This window comes from Arvicola amphibius, chromosome 3 (genome assembly GCF_903992535.2).
Source record: "Arvicola amphibius chromosome 3, mArvAmp1.2, whole genome shotgun sequence".
Classification (NCBI taxonomy): Eukaryota; Metazoa; Chordata; class Mammalia; order Rodentia; family Cricetidae; genus Arvicola; species Arvicola amphibius.
Genome location: NC_052049.1, coordinates 131,256,735 through 131,282,698, shown reverse-complemented (window position 1 = coordinate 131,282,698; position 25,964 = coordinate 131,256,735). Strand labels below are relative to the sequence as shown.

General features: G+C 39.8%; 1 protein-coding gene across 1 annotated transcript in view; it reads left to right on the top strand.

Annotated features, from left to right (window-relative positions):
- The window catches only part of Pias1 (protein inhibitor of activated STAT 1), a 115,990-nt gene extending 90,045 nt beyond the window's left edge, over positions 1-25,945 (top strand). The window contains exons 8-14 of the mRNA XM_038321168.2: positions 2,174-2,247; positions 8,865-9,025; positions 11,392-11,522; positions 12,472-12,652; positions 16,581-16,723; positions 18,958-18,995; positions 22,147-25,945. Of these exons, the coding sequence (XP_038177096.1) occupies positions 2,174-2,247; positions 8,865-9,025; positions 11,392-11,522; positions 12,472-12,652; positions 16,581-16,723; positions 18,958-18,995; positions 22,147-22,440 (1,022 nt within the window). The 3' untranslated portion in view covers positions 22,441-25,945. The remainder of the gene's footprint in view (positions 1-2,173; positions 2,248-8,864; positions 9,026-11,391; positions 11,523-12,471; positions 12,653-16,580; positions 16,724-18,957; positions 18,996-22,146) is intronic.
- The last annotated feature ends 19 nt before the right edge of the window (positions 25,946-25,964 follow it).

Genomic DNA, 25,964 nt, shown 5'->3' with positions numbered 1-25,964 from the left:
TTACAGTTAGTTGGATAGTCCCATCACAGTGATGGCAGCTCCTCCCTTACCTAGTTCACGGGCTCACATGCCTGTCTCTTCTCAGACACCCTAAGAATGACATTTGGATTCTATTTTCTGATGTCACAGAGGAGTGGAGAGTTGAGGGGGTTGTTACTATTAATTGGGATTTTATTTTGTTTTGTAACAGGGTCTCATACTGTAGACCAGGCTGTCCTGGAACTCATAGCAATCCTCCTGGGATTACAAAGTCACTTTGCCCTACTAATTAAATTAGTATTCTTTCAAATTATATTAAGAAAGATTAGCTAAGGTTGGGTGAATAGTGACAAACACATGAATTCCTAATTTATATTTGGTATTAGTTAGTATAGTGGCTTGATGACTTTGCTTTCCAAACTAAAATTCAAAGGTTTGTGACTTTGGAATTTGAAGGTCAGACTTTGAAAACTTCAGATTTCTAGTCTACAAAATAACTTCTTAGTCTGGTATCAGAATCTGTGTAGAGCTTTTAAACCACCTGTTCCTGTCCCTCTTCCCCTGTCTACTGTCGTGATCAGGTGTAAGTTAGAATGGTCCAGGTGAAATTCAGATGTATTGCTGCTTGAGATTCCCTAAGTAAGAGATCAGTTTAGTAGACTGTCCAAAACTTGGGCCTTCTAAAAATTCCAAACTGTGTGTGTGTGTGTGAGTGTGTGTGTGTGTGTGTGTGAGTGTGTGCGCGTGCGCGGGCTTACAACTTCTTCATAACGGCTGGCTTCTTAGTTTCTGTTAATGGCAGTCAGTGCCCAGACATTTGCATATCTGTTTGCCCTTCTCTCACTGGGTTTTCTTCGGTTATCAGTGTTGTCATAATTATTGTACAACAACTCTGAAACTGTAGGTGTTTGTGCTCATAACCACTTCACCTCAGGCCCCTATTTTTGAAATATTTTCCCTGGTCATTTCCTGACTGTGTTTTCTGTTGTTGGTGCTGTCTGCAGAGATTAACTGCTGCCACAGGTTTGCACATGGTGTCTGAGTCAGTGTTCTATTTCTGTGAAGAGAGACACCATGACCAAGGCAACTCTTATAAAAGGAAGCATTTAATGGGGGCTGCTTACAGTTTCAGAGACGTATCCATTGTCAATATGGCAGGAGCCGGCAGGGGGGTGTTGGGGGAAACACGGGCACGGGGGCAGGACACTTGCTGCAGCAGTGCTGAGAACTACATCCTGATCCACAAGCAGACAGAGACTGGCCCTGGCTTGGGCTTTTGAAACCTCAAAGCCCACAAGGCCACACCTCCTAATCCTTAAATGGTATCACTCCCTGGTCACTAAGCATTCAACTGTATGAACCTGTGGGGACCATTCTTATCCAAACTACCATGCATGGGAATTATAAAAAAAAATCCTTTATAGTAAACTGGAGGATAAATAAAGAATAGCCGTGAAAAGTAAAATTATTGGTGCCTCCTTTTTTGAAAATTGTATGAAGCTTAACTGAAAAGACTTTTAAGAAATTATCTGGCGTGGCTTCTAGATTTACTGTAAGTAACATTAAACTGAAAGAGGCAGATTGATTTACTAAAGACAGCACAGTGGGTTTATGGGTAAGCAGCAGGATTCAGTTATGTGATAAATAGTCTGACCTTTTCTTTACATATTTTTTTTTTTTTTTTTTTTTTTTTTTGGTTTTTCGAGACAGGGTTTCTCTGTGGCTTTGGAGCCTGTCCTGGAACTAGCTCTTGTAGACCAGGCTGGTCTCGAACTCACAGAGATCCGCCTGCCTCTGCCTCCCGAGTGATCATTGCTCTTTATTACTTTCCTTTAAAAGAATACAAATTAATCAAATTTTAAAGAAAGTCATTGGTGTCTTAGAATAATAACTAAAAGGGGCTAGCCATCCCTGGTCACATAAGCTGCTGTTGAGCATTTCTGTGGGCTGTGATGCAGTCCCAGCACTCTCCAGGGGCTTCAGCTGAGTTACAGAGTGAGGCTCTTCTTCCTTTACTTCCTCTGAAAGGCGTAAGTGTGTGACTGCTCTTAGCTATCTAGCCAGTTGATGAGAACACGATTGAGTAGATTATTTTTTATTTAGGTTTCAGAATGTAAGCTCCTTTTTTAATATGTTGTACTGATAATGTCTTTAATAAACTTGTTCTGTTTGTTTTCTCTTCAATGCATTTCAGTTAAAGAGAAATTAACTGCAGATCCAGACAGTGAAATAGCTACCACCAGCCTACGAGTTTCGCTTCTGTGTCCAGTAAGTGTTTGCTTATGCTTGCCTTTGAAAATGGTATATACTCTTATTCTTTGTACTGAGCATGAGAATTCTGCTTACTTCTAGAATCTGCCTACTCTACACTTGTTAGAGTTTATCAAAATGGAAAGATACTGAGACATAAGACTGTGAGCCGAATAATTCTAAAGTGTGCTTTTCTTGTGTGGATCAGCTGTACTGTGGACTGTGTACACACACACACACACACGCACACACACACTCATGCACGTGCGCGTGCGCATGAGCACCAAGCTTGGTAATACCTGTATTCCCAGAACTTGGGGTGGGTTGGAGTGCTGAGTCAGATTGATTACCGTGAGTTCAAGGCCAGCTGAGCTAAACCTTGTCTCAATTTTTAAAAAGGAGAAAATCCTGTTGTGCCTGACTGAATGCCTTTATGCCTATAGAATTAAGACTACTCACTTATAAGCCAGAAAGGAGAATTATAAGAAACAGTCATTTGAATGAAACAATTATCAAATCATAAGATTTGACCAAAGTATTAAACCTATAAGCAAAAAAAAATTGTGTTGTTGAAGTTCATTTCATACCTAATTTGTTGTTGGGCCTACCAGCATAGGGATGGCAGTTGAATATTGCCTTCATATGAAAGGTGAAAATGAATAATAAATTATTGACATTTTGATTATCTCTTGTTCTATAATTAATCAAATTAGCTATTTAAATGTATGAAGAATGAAAGGACACATGTGTTTTCTTATTTGCCAGATTGTTCAGAAAGGCAATATACTGAAAGTTTTCAACATTGAGATCCCACTAACCTAAGATGATAGTAGTTCTTGTGTTCTTGAAGAAGCAAAAAGTTTTTCAAACATTATATAGTACTTATCCTATGTCTAAGCCATGTATTATTTACTAAGCCTTGACTTGAATATAAAGTCATTGTTATATGGCTAATTTTCAGTTCTATCCTTTGCATGTTTCCTAAAGCTGGAATCCCTACTCATTACACACCTTAATGGCCATAGAGGAAACACAGTGCAAGAGCTGCTAAGCCCTGTCATCTGCTCTGTGAAAGGCATCCTTCCGAGTCCTCTTTATAGCCTGCTTTCCTCAGAAAAGTAGTATTGTCAGGTCAGGTTTTATTTTTTCAAGACAGGGTTTTTCTATGTAGCCTTGACTGTCCTGGAACTCATGCTGTAGACCAGGCTGGCCTCAAGCTCAGAGGTTCTCCTGAATATGCTACTACTGTCCAGCCAGGTTATTCTTACTAAAAGTTCTTTAATAACCAGATAAATCTTATAACACCCTAAATATAGCCTGTAAAGGAAGCTAGGTTTGTTGTTGTTGTTTATAAATTGATAAATACATGGGGAAATAGTTGGAAAATAAAAGAACAATCAATTTTTTAAAGAAGCATAAAATTGGCTAAAGATCAGGAAAGTAGAAGGTCAGGGAGAGAGAGAAAAAAACTTAATAATTTGCCGGGCAGTGGTAGCACACGCCTTTAATCCCAGCACTCTGGAGGCAGAGGCAGGCAGATCTCTGTGAGTTTGAGGCCAGTTTGGTCTACAAAAGCTAGTTCCAGGACAGCTAGGGCTACACAGAGAAACCCTGTCTCGGAAAACAAACAACAACAACAAAACCAATAATATTTTCCTCCAAGTCCTGACTTAACCTATTTCTCTTTTCATGGTTTCTTGCTGTTTTGTTTCATTATAAAATCCCAGGTGAGAGGATTTGATAAATTTAGAAAAACACAGAAGCTTCATTTCCCACTTAAATCACTAGAGGAGTCTTGTTTCTTGCATTCCCATCTTGAAAGTGTTTACAGCTGCACTAATATGTAATATTTATAAAATGTTGAGCAGTCACACAAAATGTCTTCATGTAAAGAAGCAGCCCAGAGTATATGGTGGCAGTTTTATTCATGGAATGATTTTGCATTCTATGCTTCAGGTGCTTTCCCATGTTACTAGGAAATGTTGATCACATTTTGCTTCTTACACTTCTTGATTTAGTGAGCCAGCTTATAATTTTTGTTTCAAGTCCCCTGTGCTCCTCTCTCATTAGTTCCAACAGTTTTAGCAATTCCTTGTAAACTAGCATCTGCTTTCAGAATTCAGATTATAGAAAGCCTACTATATATAATATATAATTACAATATGTCATGAGTTCCAATCTGACTAAAGGGATACCTCCCTATAGTTATTCCAGAACAGCAAGACCATATATTTTAGGAATTTTTTTCTCAAAAATAAAATACAGTTGTGATAACTCATCTATATATCAAGTTTATGGAATCATAAAAAGATATTTGTTTTTTGAAATATGTAAATATGCCATCTTGCATTGCATTTCTATTTCCCTTTTTTAATATGCAGAGCTCAGAATAAATGAATTTCTGTTATTTGTGTGCCATTTAGCTAAGGGCAACAAAAATAATTAAAATGCCTTTGTTCTTTGAGGATTGTCTGTTCTAATTTATTAAGAACAGAGATGGAAGTGTTGAGAAGTCAGATGTAAGCTGTGCAACAGATCTGCAAACCCAAATGCACATTTAGAGTTTATAGAGAGAGAATAAACCAGAAATTTATTTTATAAGTGTTTGTTAGTATAGAAAACTTAGAGTGTTTTTTTCCTTAAGTCAGTCGTGTTTCGTTTTTATAAAGAAAAAGTACACTTTGTCATGACATTGCTGGTGTACACTGGCTTAGACTTATTTAGACTTAGTTTTTCTCGTGCAGCACCATGAGCTGAAGCACCATTGGGTAAAGTCAGCCTCACTGGAAAACACGCGGGGCTTGTTTATGTTTGTCTGTGGATGTCACAAGCATCCATTTGTCCCATGCGAGAAGAGAACTTTGTAAATAAAAGACTAAATAAATTGTTCAACACTCAGGTTAGAGATAATGCATGTTTGTCTGACAGACACTTAAATCTTTAGTGATTTATTTTAAAATTCAGAGATATGAGGACTTTTCACATAAGAATTATTTTATAATTCTTTTGAGGTAGCATTTGTATTGTAGTTAATAAAAGGCCGTATATTTGAACATTAACCTCGGCTTTCTTATGCCATCTATGACTTACTCGTACTGTTTACCGATCAGTTTGCTTTCAGACTGTAGGTCACCTTGTTGGTGAAGGTCACCACAAAGGCTTGGGATGGTTTTCTTGCCTGTGTGCACAAAGGGCTAACTAGAGAGCTTAATGACACCTTTTACTGAACTTGTATTCGCTTCTTACAATTTGATTTTCATAAGCACATGAAAAAAAAAACAAAACAAAGAATAAATTTGTTCTGGCAACAGAAAATCCATTGCCTATTTGCCATTAGCTAAGTCCAGCAAGATTTTCCAAGTTAGGATCTAGTTGATGGTGCCAGATTAAATTGTTAGCTCTTTATTTTAATGCACTTTTAGTGGGAGGGGCATTTGTTTTTTTGAAACCAAGGACTGTATCGTCCAGACTGGCCTCAGTCTCACTGTTCTGTCCAACGATGATTGTGAACAGCTTCTACCTCACAAGTGTTGGGATTCCAGGTGCACATCTGTGAGTTACACACAGTACAGGAACTCAGGACTTCCTTACATGGTAGGCAAATGTTCTGTTGTCTTTATCTCAGTTCCAAATTCAATTTTTATATCTTAAATTAGACCTTAACTGTGAAATGCAAATTCTTATTGGTTGCTTAATATGTAGTTAAGAAACCATAGGTTGAAAGTCCTATGGCAACTCAGTGCCAGCACCCTAAACGCAACTGCAGAACTGGTTGGCTCCTCCTGATGCTTCATGGAGACAGTAAAACAGGAAGAAAGATGGTTTCAAAATCCAAGAGACAGGCCATAGAATTTACTCTTGAAAGAGGTAGTTCTGGAAGGCTTTCCTTTCACATGCCTTTTTTCCTGTAGTCCCAGCTGTCAGTCACATCTTTCAGGCATAAAGTATTTCTCTTTGGACTGCTAGTATGCACAGCTGACAGTTTATCAGTATACAAGACTAGCATTCTACAGTATAACAGGTGCTTTTCCACAGCTGGGGACAAGGACATGAGTCTGACTTGTTTCCAGAAGGAGGTACACAAATAGTATAATCTTACTCAAGGGTAGAGCTGGGACACTGGAGAAGAGCAACCTCATTTTACTCTGAGTCTTTCCTCTCCCGTCTTTAGATATGATAAATGGACATTCTGTTTTCAGTTGATCACGTGTCCATTGTCCTTTTTAAATTCTTCATCGCTGCATCCGGTGGAAGTAAGGAGGAAGTGGTGCTACTTTCCAGATAGAAAAGGAGGCCCAGAGAGGTCAAGTGTTTGCCCTAGAAGTACAGTATATCATTGGTACCAGAACAGTAATTTAGGGCCCTGTGACAGTTGGTTTCCTTGGTAGATCAGGAAATTACATGTTTCCCTGAAATTTTTGCAAGCCAAGAAAGAACCTTTTTCTCTTTTAATTCACATACATACAGAAAATCTTTTTCCATGAACTCAATTATAATATACTATTATAGAAAGTGAGAAGCATACAGGCTCTGTGGCCATTACAGACTTTTGAGGACCCTATAGTGGTCATGATACAGCACTCCTTGTGCAGGTGCACAGGCAAAGTTTCTACCTTGGGCCCAAACAAGCAGCTTAGGACAAAGAAGATGTTCATTTGTGGAATAGAGTCAGCCTGTGTCAACTCAACAATTATGAGGCAAGAAAAATATCCCTGAATTGTCTAGCAATGCTTGAGACCCAGGACTGTTGGCTGTGTGATGATATCTAGTGAGGCAAGAAATACAGAGTACACAACATCTGCTTTCTATTCCGAGCTGTCCCCAGCCATTATGCCTCACACTGTGGAGGAAATTTTGGCTTCATCTGTGAACTAGACAGCCATTCAAAGATGAAGCTAAAGGCTGGAGAGATGGCTCAGTAGTTAAGAGCATTGCCTACTCTTCTAAAGGTCCTGCGTTCAATTCCCAGCAACCACATGGTGGCTTACAACCATCTGTAATAAGATCTGGTGCCCTCTTCTGGCCTTTAGGCATACACACAGACAGAATATTGTATGCATAATAAATAAATAAATTTTTAAAAAAAAAAAAGATGAAGCTAGATAGAGTCCTTACTGATCTCCATGACTGGCCATAGTTAATAAGACTCTCCTTTTTCTAAATGTTTAATTAGGTTCTTCTTTTTTTCAGATCAAAGACTGATTTAGAATGTGAGAGTGAGAGAAGGCTGGGACTATAACTCAGTGGTAGGGTGCTTAGATGGTAGTAAATGGCTCTTGTAGTTGACTAAGTAATCACTGTTTTGATGTTCAGAGAAACTGTAGTGTTTAACCTGTAGGAAGGTTTCTCAAAAAATGTGTCTTATGATGGGTCATCTGTCTATGTGTTACTTTCATTGGTTAATAAAGAAACTGCCTTGGCCCTTTAATAGGACAAAAAATTAGGTAGGCAGAGTAGACAGAACAGAATTGTGGGAGAAAGAAAGCAGTCAGGCAGATGCCTCAGGCAGTCGCCATGCCTCTCCTCTTCGAGACAGACGCAGGTTAAGATCTCTCCTGGTAAGACGCCACCTCGTGGTGCTACACAGATTACTAAATATGGGTTAAAGCAAAATGTAAGAGCCAATAAGAGGCTAGAGCTAATGGGCCAAGCAGTGTTTAAAAGAATACAGTTTCTGTGTAATTATTTCAGGTGTAAAGCCGGGTGGCGGGACGTAGCCCCACTGCTCCTTCTACAGTCTTATGTTTTTCCAGTGTGTTGAAATAGAAACAATACAGATACAACATGTTTTTATATTAAAATTTTAAATTTATTGAAATTAAAATATAACATTTTCGGCCAGACGGTGGTGGTGCACACCTTTAATCCCAGCACTCAGGAGACAGAGGCAGGCGGATCTTTGAGTTCGAGGCCAGCCTGGTCTACAGAGTGAGTTCCAGTACAGGTTCCAAAGCTACACAGAGAAACTCTGTCTCGAAAAACCAAAACCAAACAAACAAAAAAACCCAACATTTTCCCATTTCCCTTTCCTTCTAATCACCCAGGTACTCCTTCCCTTGCCCCCTTTCAAAATCATGGCTTCTTTTTCTTTTAAGTGTTATTATTGCATATACTTGTATTTGTGCAATATATTCCTAAATATATATATAAATACAACCTGCTTAGTTCATATGATGGATTGTTACTTGTATGTAAATAATTTCAGAGCTGGTCTTTTGGTATCTGATAACCAATTAGGAGGTTTATCCCTGGAGAAGATTGTTTCTCCTACTCTCAGCATCACTCAGTTACCTATATATAGTTCTTCGCCTAGGAGTGGGACCCTGTAAGATTTCCCTCAACTATGTTAGCATGTCTATTGGTGCACGTTCTGTTCAGGCAGCCGTGTTGTGCAGAATTGTGGATGAGAAGCTTCCCTGTCATTTTCTAGGAGACAGTGTCAGCAGATTTCACGTTTCTCTGACTCTGACGGTTTTTCTGCTCCCTCTTCCATGATGTTCACTGAGCCTTAGGTGCAGAAATTGTGCACGCAACATGCTTTAAATTAGAATATATGCACGTTGTATTTCAGGAAGTTATTAAAACTTAAGTTTGAATAACAGATACTAATATTTGAACTTTCTCCTCTCTTAAAGCTTGGGAAAATGCGGCTGACAATTCCATGTCGGGCACTTACCTGTTCCCACCTTCAGTGTTTTGATGCAACTCTTTATATTCAAATGAATGAAAAAAAACCAACATGGGTTTGTCCTGTCTGTGATAAGAAGGCTCCATATGAACACCTTATTATTGATGGGTATGTATGTTTGCATTCCTCTTTGTGTGTTAAAATGAGCATGTTATCTGAGTTTGTTACCGTCAGGTTTGAGATAAAACCTAGTGGTAAAATTTTCAAAATAGGATTTTTATTATTGAAAAAAATCAATAATTAAATATTGTAAATACTTTTCATTTATGTGTATATGTTCAGCTTGTTTTAAAAACACATGCATTTTCTTTTTCCTTCAGTGCCTTCTGTTGTTTACCATTTTAAGCACCAGTAGTTCTAAACCGGGTATGCATATACTTTGGAGTATATCTAAGACCTGCGGACTGTTTTGGAGAAAGCATGATAAAATTATGAGGTTCTGGTTAACTCAAATCCATCATTCATAGATAGAGAGAGAGAGAGAGAGAGAGAGAGAGAGAGAGAGAGAGAGAGAGAGATAGGAAGGATAGATAGGATAGATAGGATAGATAGAAAGAAGGAAGGAAGGAAGGAAGGAAAGAAAGAAAGAAAGAAAGAAAGAAAGAAAGAAAGAAAGAAAGAAAGAAAGAAAGAAAGAAAGAAAGAAAGAGCGAGCTTTTGGAACTAAATGGCTCAGCAGTGAAGAACCTATATTGGTTTTATAGGTCACCCAGGTTCAGTTCCCAGAACAGGGAATCTGATGTCCTTTCCCATACTCTATATGCACATAGCCAACACATACAATTTAAACAATTTGTAAATAATAAGGTCTCTTTTTAAAGTGGACTTTTTAGCCAACTTTTCTAGAGACTAGATCTGGCTTCTGTCCTGTCCATCAAAACTTGTTCTCCACTGTCAGAGCTCCTGGCAAAGGGGAGCCAGCTAATAGCAGCTCCCTTTGTTCTGCTCCTGTGTTTCTATCCTTATCTTGTATTTCTTTTCTCTGTCTTCACCATTGCATTACAGTGATCAGCAGTTCTTAAAATTCATTTTCTGTGGGTTTGACCTATTGGTATCTGGCCATGAGTCTGTCTCTTCCCTTAGGTTTCTGTTTGCCTTTTTCTCACTGAACAAGAAACAAGGAAATGAACTGTGAAAAAGGAAAATGCCTTCCTATTATTTCCAGTGTTCTTCAGTAAAACACTCAAACAAGACAGTTTATTTATAGTATATAGAAGGCATAAGAGCCTGAAGGGAATAATACAAGCAATTGAATGTATTTATAAATAGACTTACAACCCAGAGCTTTAAAGATGTCAGTCTTGGGAGAATATGAGTAAGTAGTGTTGTTTCCTGTTGGATTCTTCAGAAATAAAATGATAACTAACTTATAAACTTAATTAATAGTAATATTTTACCAGCTCTGTATAGTATATATCTTAGCTCTTTCCTTTCTTAGAGTAAAATATCTCTCTCTCTCTCTCTCTCTCTTTCTCTCTCTCTCTCTCTCTCTCTGAAAAATGGAAAGAACAGAAAATAGACATTTTTGATATAACTTCTGGTTTTATTTATATAAATTGATTATATGCTATTTATAACTTTTAGTTTTTGGTTTCATTTAACATTGTAACTGGATAATATAATTGACCACAATGAATTTCATACATTCTCTATTCTTTTAGTGTTAATATACTTTATTTGGATTTAACGGTTGGTTGCATTTTATCTATTTATTTGTTTTTTTATTTATTTATTTGAGACTAGTAGTTCTATGTACCCATGGCTGTCCTGGAACTCTCTCTATAAACCAGGCTGGCCTCAAACTCACAGAGAATTGCCTGCCTCCCAAGTGCTGGGGTTAAATTAAAAACATGCACCACCACCACCCAGGTGGTTGTATATGTTTTATATGTGTAGCTTCAGTTTATTAAGTAACACTTTATGAGCAAGTTACAAGTATTAAAAAGAAAACTGAATACATATAAAATTGCCACTCAGAAATAACTAGTGTATGCTTTTACTCCCGCGGAGAATCTTGTTTTTAGATATCTTTTCTTAACCATCTCAGTTTTTGTGAACTGGGATGTATTTGTATATTTAAAAATCTTGGGGCCACTGAGGTGTCTCAGTGAGTAAAGGTGCTGGCTTTTTGCCGAGACTGACAATCTGCATTTGATCCCCAGAACCCACCTGGTGGAAGTAGAGAACCAACTCCTACAAGTTGTTTTCAGACTTCCACACATGCACAGTGGCACCTACCTACCCATCTAGCACACACTAAATAACTTTTCCAGTTGTTAGGGTTTTTTTTCCCCAAAGTTACCTGACATTTCCCCATTTAGCATTGGTTTTAAGAACAAAATGTAATTTATCTGCTCTATTTTCTTTCCCCCATTACTAATTGTAGAAAACAGAAAAGCTTAAGTATTTTAAGAGTCATGATTTTCATTTGCCTTTATTTAAACTGTTGTACTAAAGACAGATTATCTGTTTAGGTTGTTTATGGAAATCCTAAAATACTGTACTGACTGTGACGAAATACAGTTTAAGGAGGACGGCTCATGGGCTCCCATGAGGTCGAAAAAGGAAGTGCAGGAAGTTACTGCCTCCTACAACGGAGTTGACGGTGAGTAGCTGTCCACAGATCTGGTGGTCATTGCTGTGATGCACTGTGGTTTTCACACATGTAGACTTTTGAAAATTCCAGGCAGTATGATTGGCTCAGTAATTGTTAGGTTATCAATTAAATGTCTACGAATAGATTCCTTTTAAACCAACTTTTTTTTGCCAGCCTTAAGATTTTTATGGTGCTACAGTCACTTTTAAAATCGTAGTTTTGAAGTGCTACCCTTTTAAAGGTTTTGGTGCAGAGTAGTGAATGTTGCTTTTTTACCTTCTCTTTTCTTTTTCTTCCTTTTGTTTGTTGTTGTTTTAGACAGGATCTCACTGTTTAGCCCTGTAGGGCCCGGAACTCACAGAGATCCACTTGCTTCTGTCTCCTGAGTGCTGAAACTGACCCAGGGTGTGCACCACCACATCTAGCTACTTTTTTCTTTAAATATATGGATAGATTTGACTTTCAATGTTTTGCTAGGAGACAGTGAACCTTTTTTTTTAATATTAGTATTTCCTAGGTATTTTGGATGCTGTATAGATAAACATGTAACACAATCCTGCTTTAAAACACTTTTATTCTAAAGTGGACATAAAAGATAATTTTTTTTAAGGTCTCTTCATGTATGTAGCTTTGACTATCCTGGAACTCGCTATGTAGGCCAGGCTGGCCTTGAACTCACAGAGATCCTCTGCCTCTAGAGTACTGGGATTAAAAGTGTGTGCCACCATACCCAGCCATAAGGTACATTTTGATTACTCTAATTCAAAATGTTTTTCAAAATAATTTATTAACAACCAATAAGAAGTGGCAGTTTTAAACTGATTAGAACAGAGCCACTGTTATTTCTCAACTCTGGCTACAATAGTGTTGCTACTCTAAACTGATATGCTCATCTACAGGGACACTGAGAAAAGAGGAGAATTGACACAGGTCTTTTGCTTTAATCGTTCCCACACAGGATGCTTGAGCTCCACATTGGAGCATCAGGTGACTTCTCACAACCAGTCTTCAAATAAAAACAAGAAAGTCGAGGTGATTGACCTAACCATAGACAGTTCATCAGATGAAGAAGAGGAAGAACCCTCTGCCAAGAGGACCTGTCCTTCCCTGTCTCCTACATCACCACTAAATAATAAAGGGTAAGTGCTGCTAGGACCTTTCCAAAAAACTTTCTTGTGAAAGCTTGTTTGGTAAGTAGAGTAAAGGCTTCCAGAAAAACTACTATGTTTGAGTGCAGAATGTAGATTGACTTTTCCCAGGGATGTAGCATTCTTAAGGAATTAGGGTACTACACTACATGGTTTGGATATAAGATTCATCATATCAAGACATGTTTCTGGGCCTAGAGAGATGCCTTAGTGATTAAGAGTACTTGGTGCTCTTGGAGAGGACCTAAATTAAGTTCCCCGTACCCACAATATGGTTTACTACTGCCTATAACTTGAGCTCCAAGGGATCTGATGCCACCTTCTGGTCTCCAGGGGTGTACATGTGTACACAAAGTTTTGGTTTTTTTGTTTGTTTTAAGGATACTTCTGTTGTATACAGTGGTTCTTGATACACATCAGAATCACCAAAAGTTTTGTTTACATTTAATCAGTTTGTTTTTTTGTTTTATTTTCTTTTTTACAAAAGACTTCTTTTATGTCTATGTGTGTGGAGTTCAGAAAACAACCTTCAGGAATTGATTCTCTACTTCCACCATGTGGATCCCAGGATAAAAATTCAACTGATAGACTTACTATAGCAAGTGCCTTTGCTTGCTGAGCAATCTCACTTGTCCTCATTGAACCAATTTTTGATTACTATTATAAATAGAATTACTCTTGGACCAGGTGTGGTGGTATACACCTTTAATCCCATTACTTGGGAGGGCAGAGGCAGATAGAGTTCAGAGTTCCAGACCAGTCTGCTATATAGAATGAGACCCCCATCTCCCCCCACCCGATAAAAAATGATCTATGTGTCCTCTCCTCCTCTTTTGTATGCGGCCTTCCTTCCAGGGTATTTTTGCAATCTTTATCCAGTTTTAGCCTGGTGATAGCCATCTTGCTAGAGTGAGTACCACATGACAGACAGCTGAGCCACTAGTCTTTCTCCCATTGGATTTGTTCAGTGTAGACCATACTGCTGTGGAATAATGCTTTAAATGATGCTGTAAAGATTTGTCACTCATTGGTTTAATAAAACACAGATTGGCCAGTAGCCAGACAGGAAGTATAGGCTGGGCAAGCAGAGTAAGAATTCTGGGAAGAGGAAAGGCAGAGAGTCTCTCACCAATCAGATGCTATTTAGCCATCCAAGAAGCAAGATGTGAGGTAACAAACCACAAACCTCGTGATAAAATATAAAATAATAGAAATGTGTTAATTTAAGATGTAAGAGCTAGCTAGGAATACACCTGAACTGAACTGTTGGTCAAACAGTGCTGTAATTAATGTAGTTTTTGTGTGATTATTCGAGTCTGGGCGGCTGGAAAACGAAAGCACAATCTCCGTTTACACAATACATTTCTTCCCGGGAACTCAGACTGCCATCCTGCTGACCTTCATGGTGTCCTCGCACAACCCAGACTTCCTCACCCTTTCGGGGGTGTGGACAGAACCGTGCACGTCTGTCTCAGCTCTTGGGAAGGAGGGCAAGACTGGCCTTCCTCTGAGTCCGAGGAGGTGGTTGAATGCCTTTCACAGTTGCTGCCGGTCAGAAGCCACAAAATTATTAGATTTCATTTTGGCCTGCTTGTAGGGTTTAGAACACTGACTAAAAACTGGAACCTACTTGCTATAAAGTTAGCTCAGGTAGAACTGTTACAGTAGAGAGCTGAGTGTGCCTGATCACTAAAGCTGGCTGTAGACGTGTGTGAACTGCCAGGAAAGATCTGAGATGACTTGGGCTTTCCTTCATAGTAGCCCTGCTTTGAAGACATGTTGCCTTTGTTTCCCAGGAACTAGAGGTTGTAGCACGTTTTTCTAACTCCATCACTAATAAGGCTAGGGTAGTAGGACTGCCACTGGTTTAGGGCCAGCCTGAACTAGATGACAGCCTATCTTAAAAAAAAAAAAAAAAAAAAAAAAAAAAAAAGTTGCTGTTGCCATAACAATTTCAATGTAGTAAGTGTTCTAAGGAACCTAGAGACTCAGAAGATATGCTTAGGTGATACATAAATCCTATGACACATGAGGAACAAAAAGATAACATTGGATCTGGATATCTGTAGGAAATCATAGAACCACCCCCCCCCACACACACAGAGAGATATAGGAGATAAAAGGGTTTTTCTGTGTAGCACTGGCCAACCTGGAACTAGCTCTGTAGACCAGGCTAGTCTCGAACTCACAGAAATGCACCTGCCTCTGCCTCCTGAGTGCTGGGATTAAAGGCGTGCACTACCACTGGGCTTTCCTCCTTATTTTTTAAGGGAGCTAAGGAGAAAGATTTGGCCTCTGGCTTATGAAGCATGTCACTGCTTTTCTGGAGTTCCTTTGTTTCCTTTCCAGTTGTAGCACTCTCTCTTTAAAACCTCTCTTCCTCCTTTTCACTCTGGGATACTTTGCCTTGTCTCGCTGCCTTGATTGCCTTCAAAGGCCCTATTATTTGAACTGTACTGATAGCCAAGCTAGAAGTTGAGTGAACCAAAGTTACTGCTCAGAGTTCACTCTCAGCAGGCTCATAAATCTGCTTTCTCCTCAGTGCTCAAGTTGCTGCATTCCCCTAGTTGTCTCAATTTGTGTTTTCCTTACCAGGGTGTCTTAGCCAAGGTCTCTGTTGCTGTGATGAAACACCATGACAAAAACAAGTTGGGAAGGAAAGGGTTTGTTTGGCTTCCACTTCCACATCACTGTTCTCATCAAAGGAAGTCAGTACAGGAACCTGGAAGCAGAAGCTGATGCAGAGCCCATGGAGGGGTGCTGCTTACTGGCTTGGTTCTTGTGGTTTGTTTAGCTTGCTTTCTTATAAATCACTAATTAAGAAAATGCCCTACAGGATTACCTGCAGCTCAGTCTTATGAAGACTTATTTTGTTTTGGTTCTGTTTGGTTTTGGGTTTTTTTTATGGTTTTTCGAGACAAGGTTTTCTCTGTGTATCTCTGAGTGTCCTGGAACTTACTTTGTAGACCAGGCTGGCCTCAAACTCACAGAGCTCTGCCTGCCTATGCCTCTGCCTCCCCAAGGTTTGGGATTAAAGGCGTGTGCCACCACAGCCCAGCCTGAAGTCATTTTCTTAATTGAGGTTCTCTCCTCTCAGATGACTTTAGCATATGTCAAGTTAATGTGAAACTTTCCAGCACTGTTGTAAGGAGGCTGCTTGTTGGTTCCGGGCTGCTTAGCAGCTTAGACTCAAAATAATCACACAGAAACCATATTATTTAAATCACTGCTTGGCCCATTTGCTCTAGCTTCTTACTTGTTAACTCTTAACATCTTAATTTAACCCATCTCCATTAATCTGTGCATCATCACAAGGTTATGTCCTACCAGCAAAGTTTCAATGACTGGGTCTGGCAGCGGCTCCATGGCCTCTCTGACTCTGCCTTCCTTTTCCCAGCATTCAGTTTAGTCATCCTCCCCGCCCCCCTGCCTAGCTCTATTCTTTTGCCCTATTACATACAGGCCAAGACAGTTTCTTTATTAGCCAATGGTATTCACAGCATACAGAGGGGAATCCCACATCAATCCTAGTATCCCTAGATTTCTCACTATCTACCCCTTCAGAACCTACTTTAAAAGGTCCACAGTTTCCTTGTGGGTACCTCCCACTCATGTCCTGTTACGGTGACTCAGCTATGCATTGTTCCTGCATTCTTAGAAAGGAGGGTGCCTCTCTAAGGACTGTATGAACTGTGAATGGTGATTCCATTGCATTTATCTGATTCATCTTACAGCCTTTGCAAATGCTACTGCATGCCAGGTTATTTCTTACCATTTGTTTTGTTTTTTGTTTGTTTGGTTTTGTTATACTGTCTTTTCATGTTTTAATCGTAAAAAGTAGGACTCATTGTGGGATATAATTTCATTTGTTAAGCTGTTAGAGTGACTATTAAATTCTCTAAACATTTCTTTCTCACAGAATTTTAAGTCTTCCTCATCAAGCTTCGCCTGTGTCCCGTACCCCCAGCCTTCCTGCTGTAGATACAAGCTACATCAACACTTCCCTCATCCAGGACTACAGGCACCCTTTCCACATGACACCCATGCCTTACGACTTACAAGGTGAGTCCCTGGTCCTTTGCTGTTGTCGTACAAGCTGAGGAATGCCTTCACTCTGTGTGGCTGCAGTCTGGGGATGAGCAATATAAGGGAGATGTGGAGATGGAAGAACGGGGCTTTGGAGCCCAGGAACAATGGCCTGGATCTTGGTGACATCTTCCTCGGCTGTGGGAATCCTGAGGCAGGGGTTTTAAGGTGTGTGAGCTTCCCAGTCCCTTGGACTGCTGGAACAGTTCTTACATGTGGCCTTCAGTTTGGTGGGGGTGAATGCTGGCTTTTATTCTTTGATTATGGCTTCACCTAACGCTCACTGTGTGTAGCTGAGTTATATTATGAGACTAGATCTTGCTGTGTAACCCTGGTGTTGGCCTGGCGCTCACCATATAGCACACCAAACTGGCCTCAAACTTGCTGTCATCCTCCTACCTCTGCCTCCCAAGAGCTAGGATTTTAGGCTTGCATCATATCATGCTGTGGCACACATGTGACGATCAGAAGACAGCCTGCAGGAATTCATTCCCTCCGTCTACTATGTGGATTTTAGGGATCAAACTCAGGTCATTAGCTTTGGTGACAAGCACCTTTACTCACTGAGACATCTTGCCAACCCTGTAAATAGTAATGAATTGAAACATTTCAAATTTTTTACTTTGGTTCTTTTGAACATTATCCCCTTTTTTCTTACTCTTTTGAGACAGTCATTCTGTGTAGTCCTGATTGACTTCAAACTCATAGATATCCATCCACCTGCAGGTATGAACTACCATACCCAGCCTTACTCTTTCTAAGAGAAGTAGTTTGAAATGCCAGAATATTCATTTGTATCTCAAAAAGAATTTCAAGTCTGGGTGTATCTTTATAACTTAGTGACCTATGGGCTAGTCATTTAACTTCCTGGAGGCTGGTCACTCCCAGAGGTTTTCTAAACTGCTTTTTTTTTTTAGCTGTTTGCATACATCCATCACTACTGAGACACATTTTGTAAGTCCTTATATTGTAGTCTCTTCTGGTGTGGGTAGGAGTGGTTGCCAGAATATTGCATTACTTGTGTACCTCAGGTTAAACATCATCATGAGGCCCTTGCTTTTCTTGTTCTTGTTATGCAGTGCTGGGTAGTGTACAACAGTGCAGCCAGGAGTCGGGGCTGAGCCTTCTGTGATACCACTGGACACTTGTTTTTAAAGATAGGGTCTCTTTGTGTAGAAGTTCCCCCTGCCTCTGCTTCCTAAAAGCTGGAATTAAAGGCATGTGCCATCATGCCTAGCCATACAGTCACATTTGGGTTTTAGTCTGGTCTAGATGATGGGAAGTGAACACATTTGAGAAGGAGAATAAAAAGCTTTGCTACAACTTGGGTGGCCTCTTAAAGTTTCAACCATAAAATCAAACCAAAAGTAATGAAATACCCCAAGAGGCATTCATGTAGAATAAATTAAATTGAAATCTAAGGGCTAGGGACATAGCTCAGTGTATAGAATGCTTGGCAACTATACATAAAGTGATGGGTTTGACTTGCAGCACCAGATAAACTGAACATAGTGGTATGTGCCTATCATCCCGGCACTAAGAGGTGAAGACACAATTAAGAAGTTCAAAGTCAAGCCAGGCATGGTGGCTCATGCTTTATTCCCAGCACTGGGAAGGCAGAGGCAGGCAGATCTTTGTGAGTTTGAGGTGAGTACGGTCTACAAAGCGAGCTCCAGGACAGCTAGGGCTCTGTTAACACAAAGAAACTCTTTATTAAAAAACCAGTACCACCACCCACCCTCCCACCCAGGATGGTCATGGAGTGCAGTAACCATCCTGAACTACATGAAATTCTGTCTAAGTAATTAGATGTTTACTTGTGAGGAATCAGTAAAAGAAGGTCTTTGTTGCCAAATTTGGGCTTTATCCTTCATAGCTTAGAGATGAAAATGCCATATAACGCCCAGCTTAACTTCTTGTGACTTTTCTTTTCCTTTTGGTGGGGTTTTTGTTGTTGAAGAGTCTTTTGGTGTCACCTTAGCTAGACTGGAAGTTGCTTATGTAGACCAGGCTAGCCTCTGCCTCCTGTAAATGCTGGGATGAAAGGTGTGCACCACATGTCCAGCATTCCTTGTTTTTAAATAAGAATTCAGAGTGTATAGAATGTAAGATTTAAGTGCTGGGATGTTTAGAAAAGTTTTACTTTTTGTTGTTTTTTTGCCTACAAGCTAAGTTTGTTTTTTTTTTTTTTTTTTTAATTCTTCCCACAGGATTAGATTTCTTTCCTTTCTTATCAGGAGACAATCAGGTATGTTAACATGAAAACAGTCCATTTCTTTAATTGTATATTAAATTATCAAACTATAATACATAGCCAGAAGAAAGAATAAATTTCCTTGGCAAGGGGAGTACCTATGTCCAGTGTTGCTCTGGCTGTAAGAATTTAAATAAAAGCCATCCTTTATCACTGCCCTCCACCCCCAGTAGAGGGTAAAAGCAGTGTCCCTCTGTTGATTTCTCAGTACTGCTGTATAAAGACACAGGCCTGTGAACCAGGTGATTAATAGATTTCAGTCTTGGACAAGAGTGTCCTGTTGCTCAGGACATCATAGCTGTTATATTAGCCTGTAGTGCTACTGCATTGCCAATGGTATGTTTAAAGCATACAGTTGTGTGCAGTCTGTAAGTACTAGACAATGATAGTGAATGGTCTGATTTTCATTTATACAGCATGCTGTGCTTCCTCAAACTGTATTTACTGCAGCTCTGATTGCTTCCTCTGCTCCCATGTTTGTCTCAGCTCATGTTGCTTTATTCATCTCAGACCCTAAATGTACAAAATCATTTGCTAAAAAGGCCACATCTAGTGACCTGGAAGCAAGATTAAAAGTGATCAAGGAGTGTGGAAGGAGAAAGTCAGTGACTGTTACTCAGCAGTCAGACTGTCCCATTGCACCAGAGCTACAGACTTGCAGAGCAAGAACAAAGTGACAGAAGTCTCATCGAAAACAGTGAGACAAATACAGATTGAGAAAGGCCTACTACAGCAATAGAGAAATGGCTAAGGACATGGATTAAGGCCAGGATGCCGAAGCACATCCCACTCGCTCAGTACTGTGACACTCTCTGCCAAAGCAGTGATCCAGCCACTGTCCAGATGCCTTCCTGAGTTTCGTGCCAGCAAGCTGGAGCACTAATTGGAGATTAGCAAACTTTGCAAGATGTTGTTCATTGGTGATGGTGTTCATGTACATCCTCCTTCATCCTAGTATCACAATGGTGGTCTTGTTCCAATACCATGTCTCTGACCCAACCAATAGAAATAGATCAAGGAGATTTTTAAAAAAAATTTTTTTGAGGATTTCATACACGAGTATACTGTATTTACATTATTTTGACCCATTTCCCTCCTCCAGCTGTTCTGTGGCCCCTCTCTGTATATAAATTTTTAATTTTTTATTACTGTTGTATCCATGGTTGTATATGTGACATAATGTATGTTTGGAAGTCAAAGGACAGCTGTATGGAGTCAGTTCTCTCCATCTCTGTGTGGGTTTCAACTGTGTTCAGGCTCTATAGCAAGCTCCTTTATCTGCTGAGCTGCCTTGCTGGCTGATTAAGGAGATTTAGTGGCCTTTGGGACCTGCTGCCTGAGTAGCACCTTTGTTCAGGCTACTGCTGCAACAGGAACACTGACGAGACAAGCCTGTGAGTGTGGACGGATGATAGCACCAGTGCTGTGCAGTAGCCTTGTGTAGGCACTCAAGCCATTACTGCTGACTGCAGAGGATTTGCTTTTGATGAAGAGGTTGCAAAGCAATGTTGTAGTTGTGGTGGCCACTAACTCCAAGATGGTGTATGTGACACTGAGGAGCCCCAGAGAGCTTCCTAAGGAAGCTGCTGTGGAAGCTTGGAACTGAAAAGCAGGCAGGAGCAAGGGGAACTGCAAGAGACAGAAGGAGCCCCCACTAAGTTTCATAAAGGAGCTAGTGGAACTTGCACAGACATCAGCAGTTCCCTTCAGATGAGATACTTTAGACCATGAGTATCAGAGAAGGGGAGTGTTTGTGGTGCACTCTTCACAGCACATCTTCGATGAAAAGGGACAGACCAAACAAAGCACCACAGCATGCTTCTGAAGAATGGCACCTGCTTAGGATGAGCTCTAGTGGAGAATCAGGAATTGCCCCTGCCCTGAAAACCTTCCAGGAAACAAGTTGTGCCTAGAAGACAGTGGCACTGACCCCTGGCCTGTGTAGACCTATGAATGAATACATACACACACACACACACACACACACACACACACACACATTTTACTTTTTAGCAAAACACATAATTAGAATCTCATAGGGTATAGATATGATGAAAGAATGTTTTTGCACAGACATATGGTCTGTTCATGTTTAAGTATTATTATAAAGAGTAAAATAGTTGGGAGTGTTTAGGAAGCCCCAACCTCTCTGAAGATCTGTAGGCAGTTACTCTTTAGTGGGGGAGATGTTTTTTCTTCAGTGGTTAGCCACTGGTAAGTTGTTCATGCTCTGTAAACAACACTGAGTAACTCACTGGGACACACACTGGAGGTAGACTGTTGAGAATCAGCAAGGATCAGCTAGAGGGAGAGAGAAATAGGGGAAAGCAGTAGAGGGTAATTATAATCAAAAGACATTATCTACATGTGAAAGTGTTATAATGAAACCTATGATTGTGTATAATTAGTACATGTTATAAAATCTTTAAAAAATGAAAAAGCTTAAAAACAAAGTAAAATTGTTATGTAACTAATTAATTAAAAGGCGAGCTTTGGAATTTTTTTTAAATAAATGTAGAGTAACCTAAGCATAGAGTGTTGGCAAAGCCCACAGTAGTTCTCAGCCTTCACAGCCACTCAGCAGCAGTCCCTGACCCAGAGACTTGCAGCTCCACACACCCCACTATGGGAGTGCCCTGCAGAAGTGTGACATTGCTTATCTTTTACAGCAAGTTCTCCCTGCCTTTTCCAACTCAGACATGCTCATGTGCACAAACACTGTGCCCGGTGCCTGCAGTGCTGAAAGCAGTGACAGGCTGCACAGAGCTGCAGCCTCAGCACGATAGCAGCTGAGCTTCTCCATGATGCAGTTCTCAGGATGAACTTGTCGGTGGGAATGCGGGATGTATCTTGAGAGGGGCAGCTGCCCTCCTTCCTGCTGCTTCTGAACATCTCAGAAATAGAGTTTTGAGAACTGCGTGCAACACAAACTAAAATACACACACAACACAATCAAAAATGTTACTCCAGTTTCAGATACCATGCCAAAGGCTCAGTATCAGTGACCAGGCATTCCACTGCAGAAGGTGGTGTTACTTGAGCAGCCAGACACTCAGGATATGTTAACTTGGGACTTGCTCTGCTGAGAAGAGTACAGAGGTGCATCTGATTGTAACGAGAGTGTTTTGTCTCTGGTCCCTCCTAGCATTACAACACCTCCCTGCTTGCCGCCGCAGCAGCAGCGGTCTCAGATGACCAGGACCTCCTGCACTCCTCCCGCTTTTTCCCGTATACCTCCTCGCAGATGTTTCTCGATCAGCTAAGTGCTGGAGGAAGCACTTCTTTGCCAGCCACCAACGGAAGCAGTAGTGGCAGCAACAGCAGCCTTGTGTCTTCCAACAGTCTGAGGGAGAGCCATGGCCATGGCATGGCCAGCAGGAGCAGTGCGGACACGGCGTCCATCTTTGGCATCATACCAGACATTATCTCGTTGGACTGACGCCCTCGTCCTGCTGCTCCCACCCTGTCCCAGATTAAATGACTTGGCAGAAGAGAACTAACTCTGTGCTCTGTTTTACCTTATCTTGTTTAGAAAAGTACACAAGCGTGGTTTTTTTTTTTCCTTTTTTTAGGGAAAAAAAATTAAAAGAAATGTACAGAGAACAAAACTATATTTTCAGTTTTACTTTTGTATATAAATCTAAGACTGCCTGTCTGATAAAACACTTGTTTAAAAAAAAAAAAAAGGAAGGAAAGAAAAGAAAAAGCAAGCACCCACAAACCTCCTTCGGTTCATTTTTTTCTGGATTCTGAAGACTTTTCACCATTTGTCCTCTGGTTTGGGTTTTATTTTACTTCAATGGCATTATCTTACTTGCAATAACAGAAACAGAATTGCATGTATGAAGTTTTAAATCATGGGCTTTGTTGTGGGGAGGGGGTTGGGATAGTTTTGATTTCCATTGTTTTAAAGCAACAGACTTGGAGTCTGTTTATGTATGCGTGGATTTTACCAGCCTTAAGTTATAATCTCACCTGTCCCACTGCACTCCCTTTGTTTGCAGGACATAGCTCGTGGGTGTGTGTGTTTTCAGTGTGTGCCTGAGTGTACTGTTCTGTCATCACTGTCCCCTCTCCTGTTGGCATTTAGTTAATATCAGTTGCCTGCTTTTTTCAAAATGCTTCAGAGGTCTTGAACTTTAACATAAGCATCTTTCTCAGCTCTCCCAGTGCGTGTTCGCCATCACAGGTTCTCTGTGATCTGCCGTGTACCCCCTAAGAGTGTGTTTCCTAGAAGTGTTGGAGCAAAAGCTACCTGGAGAGGCATCTGAGGGCAGGCCTGTGAAGACGACACGCTTGTGTGGATTCTGAATCTGAATTGCCAGTATTTTGTATGTAAGCCAAGTCTGTGAGTACCTGCATTTTGGTCACAGGGTAACAAGTTTTCCTTAAGAATATTCATACCAAAGTGGGATGTGAAAGAGCCCTGCAGCCCCGTGGGGTACGGGTATCATGTGCAACTGGCAGAGGACACTGTACCACCTCAAAAAAGAAAGAAGTCAGTTACCCTAAAGTTGACAGTACAGTGCAGCCCACATGTGGATCTGTAGCAAATCTGTTTGATAAACAGTTGAAACTCAACAATAACCTTAGTTATTTTGTTTCTCTGGTTCTAAATATACTTCTTTTCTTAGCCTTGTTTGTTTTTACTCAGCTTTTAATGACAAGTATGACATAGGAAGCCATTTTTTTAATTCAAGAATCAGTCAGTCGTATCTACTTGGTCTTACCTACTCTCAATAGCAGAATATGTAAATATATTAAAATTCTCTTCAGGAGATGATTAAGGGTCAAAGGAAGGAAAAAGTGCTTCTCATACTTGAGAGTCATCAGAGAAGATGCAGTGCTCTTACAGTGGGAGCTAGATGGTGGTTGGTGGAGGGCACGGGTTTATCGGCAGAGAGGAAGGGGCACACCATCCAGTTCCCAGACTAGCTTTTTATGTTACAACTTCGTGTTCTCAGAGTTGAAGGACCTCCTTTGTGTATAGTAAACTTGTTTTCAAACCTTGCATCAGTAACGAAGGACCTATATTAATGCAGGTAGAAGTCAAGATTGCTGTATCTTCAGTTGTATGATAAAGTGAATGGTTCACATGACAGTGTGGCATCTAAAAATGATATGTTTTATAGCGTCTCTGCTACTAAACTGTCAACTTGAATTTTGAAAAAGTTGGTGTTGATATGTATATGTGTGTGTGTGTATATATGTATTTATAAACAAGTGTGTGTGAGTAACATCGTCTTCCCCTGCGCATGTGTGTTCCACACAGAAACGGCTGTGTTAGAGTCACAAAACAATCCGCAATAAAACAAGGCATTTGTTGTCAGTTCAAACCAGAAATGGTTATGTTGTTAAATTTATCGGGTGTGGTGAGTACACGTTTGATTTCTTTTTTTTTTTTCAGTGCTATATTAATTTAGGCTCATTTCAGATAAGGGCTTAATTTGTGTCTAAGTTGAGATTAGAGTAGGAATCAATAAAATTGTGGCTATTTCTGTTAGCATTGCAATAGGAAACATTTTTGTTACTTCAACTATCTGAGATGAAATGAATAGTTTTCCTTGTTCTTGGATTTTTTTTTTAAACTTGTTAGTGGTTTTAGTATTCTGATCAGCAGTTTTTGTGTCTGATGCTGAATTACAAACTTAGAACCATCCAGTTGAAAAACCAGCCCTCTGCATTCTTCAGCCCAGTTGTAGAGGAACAGTCACTTTCCTTCCATGTCCTGCATTGATTGTATCAACGTAAGAGGAGAGTGGGTAACAGTGAGAAATATATGTCCATGGCTTTGGTCATGTTAGTTCGTTCCACGTCAAAAAGAGTTTATTTCTTCATTTGTTGACTTCCTAAAACATTACACATGGTTAAGTTCAGTCACGGACTTTCGCAGTCTTTAGTAATTATTAGTCATGCACTGCTTTGTCTCCTACATTTACAAGAAAACCACATGGTCACTCCATCTCTTTCTGTTGCTTTTCCTTAGCCCCACACTCATTCCACAGCGCTGCCAACCTTGATAGGCTGTGGACAAATACTGTTCTCAGTATCTTTCAGCAAGTTGCTAGGAATCCCCTTCCTTGGTCTTTCTTACTAGCATGTTCATATGTACTCTGTATAGTACTGTGTATGCCCTATCTATCTGTAAGCACACTTCTTCAGAAAAGTAGCTGTTCACCTAGCAGGGTAGGGGTGGCTTTTAATTTACTATGTAAGTATTACTGAACACATTTTTTTAAATATAAAACTTAACCATGCATCATACTTGGTTGACCAAAGTTTTTCCATTGCTAATTTAGGTATTATACATCTACTTTACTGACTTAAAGAATCACCTAAGTTTTGAAAAGTGTGGGAAGTGTTTTGGCCAATTTTTCTTTGAGGACAAGTGTATGAAACTGAGTGAAAATATATCCCAAGTAAATGGATACATGTAGAAATAACCTAGTTTTTTAAAGCAATTTGAATTTTAAGTACATAAAACTTTCAGGAGCTTCAGGACTCTTAAAAGCACATTTGAATTTATTTTGGTAAGAACTTTGCTTTATGGATACACATTGCATTGTTTGTTTTGGTTTTGTTTTTAATTAAACACAAAGCGTAGATTTCAAAGAGGGAGGGAGAATATCTGATGGTCCCAGAGTGTGCTGCTGTTGTTTTATTAACAAAGGGGAAATGTATATAAATAGATAAAAGTTACCATAAATTCCATGAACTTAAATCTGTGATTCATTGCCTTAAAACTTTCTCTCTTAGAATTTCCATACCGCATGCCAAACCAGTAAAATGGCTTTTAAAAATGTATAGTAGACCAATGTCAGTTTGTATAAAAGTACCAAGTGAAAATATTTATTACATGCATTGGAGAAAAGTTGTTTCCCTATTGAATGTTACCTGTTTATGTAGAGCTCTTTAGATGTAATAAAAGAAAAGGCTTCAGTTAATTTGTGTTCTGTAAAATAC